Source organism: Anneissia japonica, unplaced genomic scaffold (assembly GCF_011630105.1).
Source record: "Anneissia japonica isolate Jap-2015-1 unplaced genomic scaffold, ASM1163010v1 scaffold466_len1169948_cov191, whole genome shotgun sequence".
Taxonomy (NCBI): Eukaryota; Metazoa; Echinodermata; class Crinoidea; order Comatulida; family Comatulidae; genus Anneissia; species Anneissia japonica.
The window spans coordinates 192,407-197,608 of NW_022689540.1; the positions used below are offsets into that span (position 1 = coordinate 192,407).

Sequence of the window (5,202 nt, forward strand, 5' to 3'; positions counted from 1 at the left end):
CTGACTTGGCTTAAAAAAAAGATTCCGACGACACCTCACTGATTTTAAAATTAAAAATAACATGACATTATAGCTGAATAAATAAGGAACAAGTTTCAAAAACAGCCAAAAAAATCGGTCTAATATTAACGAAGATACGTTAAAAAAACTGCTCAAAAAGGGCTGATTTTCAGCGATTTTTGGAACACAAAACAAATTGTAATGGGTTTCCAAGGTCTTTAGCAGCTTTGGTCTCTAATTAGAATAATTAAGATAAAAGACATTTGTTAATTTGGGACCACAGAAACGTAGTCTTTAATTGGAGGTGGTCATTAATTATTTGGAGGGTCTTTAATTTGAGGGAGACCTGTATATAAAAAATGAATATTTGGTGAAACAGTAGGGAACATATACAACTTTTGTTGTTTTAATTACATCTGTTGATTTCATATCATAAATGAATTATTTTTTGCATTACAAATTATTGTTATAAATTAGTTATAATTAACTGTAATATTCTTAGGTTAAAAAAAATAATAAAGAATGTATGTCATCATTGCATGAAAACATGCCAAAAAACTCTATTAAAGGGACAATTTTAATGTTTCTGGTTTAGTGTCTCCCGGATAGAGGTACCCCTATTCGGGGAACACTTTTTTTTGTTCCCAAAGGTTTCCACTTAATAAGGGTTCTGCTGTACTATATAGAAGGCCTTCAGCTTTGATGGAATAGCATGCCAAATGTCCATTCACTGCATTGCTGTGTGCAAGTAACAATAACAACAAGGAAAATAATTGAGACTACAGGTCTACAGTACTCTATTAGGAAAGTAGAATTTCATAGGGCCTACAGTTTGGTGTACAGTAGGATATCACTATGCTTAACCAACATATTCAATTATATTTACTTTTATTATAGATCCCAGATTACAGAGCAAATCCATATGGTAAGTTAATTTTATTCTACATTCTCTTTTCTTTTCCTGCCATGCCAGGGAATTTTCAAATTAGCTTTAATCAGGTTAGGAGGCACCTGATTCCAGAATGGCTGAGACTCGAAATCTCATTTTAATTATTTGTTTGCATTTCCATACACGAGAGCAGCTAAAACTATAGTCGGCTAAAACTCTGTGTGTGTGTGCCGAACCATGGAAAACTTTTGGTCCCCGGTTTAATAATAGCACACCGTCTTTTCGGTGCTGTATGGCCCATGTGCATGTTAAAAAACACAGTACACTCTTCGGAAAAGAGTAAGGGTTACACAAAAAAAAAACCCCATCCATCCATCTGTAGGCCTACACTTGTTTTTACAGTGCTTACAAATACAAATACGAACATGATAACACTTTATTGCAATTTGAAATAAAATACAAATTGAAGTTATAGATTTTATCAATATAAAATCTCACAAACAAACAATCAAAAACCGAAAGGTCCACTGATTAATCTCAGATAAGAAAGTATAATACATACTCCAAGTATTGAAATACACGCCATCCCAACACGATGGCGTGTATTTCAATACTTGGAGTATGTATTATACTTTCTTAACAATCAAAAATCAAAGAACAAAGGGGTAAAGTGGGAAAAACAAAAAAGTAACAGGGACACCTTAAAGCAGGTTAAAACAGTAGTAGAGCACATTGGGATTGAAGAAAAGAAGGAAGATCATTTATAAAAAGGTTAAAAATTAGGGGACCGAGAACCCTTCCCTGAGGAATCCCAGATGTGACATGCGTAAGGGTACTCATGGATCCATGATAAACAACACGCTGTGTACGCCCAATAAGGAAAGATCGAATCCACCTCCAAACATTGCCTCTTATATTAAAATTTATAGATAATTTTTTTAAGGACAATGTGGTGGGGCAATTTGTCACTTTACCGTAATCAAGGAAAACGACATCAATTCTGGGGGTTTGGGTTTGTCAAGAGTAGTATACCAAGTTAAATTAATTAATTGAGTTAATAGTTAAATTAATTAATTACAATTACATTGTATACATCATTTAATCATTTAAGAATGACAAAAATAACATCAGTTAGCAATATGTTTTATATTCTTTAGTACATTTACTTTGTTGTAGTGAGCATTTACGTTTGTTGTATTCTTTTGGATACAAACAAATTATAATGATTTGTCCAGGGCAGGGCCGAACAGTAGATACACCGATCCATCAAAAGAGATACTTTAGTATGCATAAGCATGCGTTTAGCACAAAAACAAGAATTTTCCAGGGCTCCTTGACTACCAACTGTGGGCCCTTGGCGGCCCCTGGCCAAGCTTACAGTATGCCATTTCAAGAACTCGTTATTAATTACTGTTGTTATATTGTTTTTCATACAAATTATGTATGTGTTTTGTATTACTGACATCCGTCAAGATTAAATTACACCATCAAATTTTAGGATGAATAACGAAAGTATGATTCGTCATGGGAGAAAAGACAAACCGACTGACAAAGCTAGTAAAGCATGCATCTATAATTAATTCATTATCAATCTGGTCTTTTAGAACACAAAAACGTGATTTTTTTTCAGTGGCTTTCGGCCCCTGGACCTGGGTGGGGTCCTTAGCGGCCTAGACTTGCTCTCTCCGTTTGCAAGGTGTCACGCAAAAAATGTTGTGCCATACGGACCTGTTTTATCAGAAATAACCATTAATCAGGATACAGAGTCTGTACTGTAAGCAGTATTATTGTGATACTCTGTTCCAATATGTCGTACTTGACCACAACACACATTTTACACATTACATGATATGTGAGTGTGACTTGAAATTCAGTAGACCTGCATGTATGTCTATCCGGACCCTATAGAAGGAAACCTTCTAAATCGAGACATGCTGATTTGGAACGTGGGACACATGGAAATTGGGACGTACTGTCTGTCTTGTAGCATGTAAAATAACACAAATTTTTTTAGGGCTTTGGCCCCTGGACCCCAACCGGTGGCCTTTGATGGTCCCTGGCCCCCAGTCTAAGTGGCTCGCTTCGCTCGCAACTGACCTCCCTTGTATTCTATACTGGCTGTGCCCCTGGTATCATCCATATATTTAGTACAGCAATTAGTAGGTGACAGATCATTTACAAATAATATGGCGCCTAAACAGCAACCCTGGGGAATTCCACCATTGGAGGATAACCATGATGAAACATTCCCCAGCTTAACCTGTTGTACTACACTGCTTAAAAAGCTCTTACCCATAAAACAAGATGTTTGTTAACCTTAACTTGCTAATTAATAATCCATGGTCAGTTATATCATATGCTTATTTAAAATCAAGGAGCAAAACTCCAACTTCACCAGTAGTAGAACACAAATCACTTTAAAAAGTTATAAGAGTGTCCACAGTAGAGATGCTGCAACCAATTGGTTCAGCTCAATCATTTCTTTAGCTTGGTGACATAATCATTTTAGCTGTTGTGGGCATCAGTGAAATGGGGCACAAGTCATTTTAAATGTTTTGTGTTACAAGATTGTTTGGTTCTTTGAAAAGTTGTCTTGAATTAGACATGTCTTGGAATTAGAGGTCTCAAATTTGAGGTCGGTGCACTGTATTCTTAACTACATTTCTTGTTTTAGTATATAATATGTCTAAAGATGAGCTGTGCCGAAAAAATTGTCTACGGAGACTAAAACTTTTTTTTTTTTTTTTTTTCTGAAATTTAGTGGATGTGGTTGTTCATTATGGTAACCAAATATTGTCATTTGGAGTCCATGAAGATTCCACTATTGAGGAGGTTGTCCAGCTAGTAGTAAGTTGCAGAAAATATATTTGTTTTTGTTTTGTTGCTCAAAATATGTGATTTTGATTATTCATAAAAATAATGAATTAAGTTAATCTATTTGTACACTATTAGAATAGTCATGAACCAAAATGCTGTTGTGGTTGAAATTGAAGTTTGTCTCTCTTTGTGAAAACGGTGAAAAAATGAAAGGGGAGCAACTTATTCATCCTTACATAACACTAAAGTTCTAGTATTATATATTATGTGATTATAAATATAGAATATTATTTTTTTTAGCTTCCAGGACAGACTAATGAGGTTGTTGTCGTGGATGAAAATTGGAACGAACTTCAATTTGCCATGCGTGTAGGCATTAATAGGGTTTTATATATCTACAGCTAATCTTTTATTATAGAAAATTTTATGTACGATACTTATAAATGATATTTTTCAATGTGTACACACGTCACCATCAGGCGATAGTGTTCAGCTATTACCAGATTTAATATATAAAATCAATTTATTTAAAAACAAAAGATACAAGATGTACAGCAAATAGTCAAATACTAAGGTAAGTCATATATACATGAAAAATGAAAAAATATATATAAAATAAAATTTTAGATACAGTAATTTGCTATACGGTATTGTCCAATAATATTATGTTCTCAGTGCTATAAAGGCAATTGGTGTTATTTCTATGCAACCCACCAGTTTTCATGGTCATAGCCTTTCCTTGCCATAGGGGTGCAAATATATAACAGTACAAGCAATTATTTAGCCTTATACCTTACATGCCTTAAAGTTGCTGGATGGATATACATATATATATTATAAAGCAAAATATATATTAAAAGGCAAAATACTGAAAAACAACAATGCTGTGGGAAACAATGGCTGGATCTCAGTAGAGATACAAAAATGATAAGCAACAGCTAAAAAGTAAACGTAAGTAAACTGCCAGAAATAGAACCAGAGCTTTCGGACAACACTAGTCCTTCCTCAGTGGCGAGGAGTGAGGGTAGAAAAAGCTAGATGGTATAAAATGAGAATTTTATGCAAGCATGATTGTAAACAATAGGCTGGGTGAGATTAGAATAAACAGCCTAAACAAGTAAACAGGAAGGCCAAAACTAAACTTTAGTGGCAAGCCTCAATAAATAAGCCAAATGATTTATCCAGAATAAATTGAAATGCCAGTGTTTAATTTAGTTTACTGGGAGAACGTTCCTAATATTGAGTCCAAATGGTGTGGTTGTTTTAAGTAAAAGTTCCCAGTGATTCTCTTTATCTTTGCGATTTTTGTCGCTCCAACTGGCATTATGGTCAATTGCAATCACTCTGAAATTTGAAATTGAATGACCAGCTAAATTGAAATGTTCGGCTACTGGTTGATCAAGCTTAGATGTTCTGATAGCTGATCTATGTTGTGTCATTCTCATACGGAGAGTGTTTTTTGTTTATCCGACATATTGTTTACCACAAATATTACA

At 34.4% G+C, this 5,202-nt stretch overlaps 1 protein-coding gene across 3 annotated transcripts in view; it reads left to right on the forward strand.

Annotated features, from left to right (window-relative positions):
* Window positions 1-4,624, forward strand: part of LOC117125571 — a 12,738-nt gene extending 8,114 nt beyond the window's left edge. For all 3 annotated transcript variants that reach the window (XM_033239342.1, XM_033272103.1, XM_033272110.1), the window contains exons 6-8: window positions 898-925; window positions 3,651-3,736; window positions 4,007-4,624. In XM_033239342.1, the coding sequence (XP_033095233.1) occupies window positions 898-925; window positions 3,651-3,736; window positions 4,007-4,111 (219 nt within the window). In that variant the 3' untranslated portion in view covers window positions 4,112-4,624. The remainder of the gene's footprint in view (window positions 1-897; window positions 926-3,650; window positions 3,737-4,006) is intronic.
* Window positions 4,625-5,202: the final 578 nt, after the last annotated feature.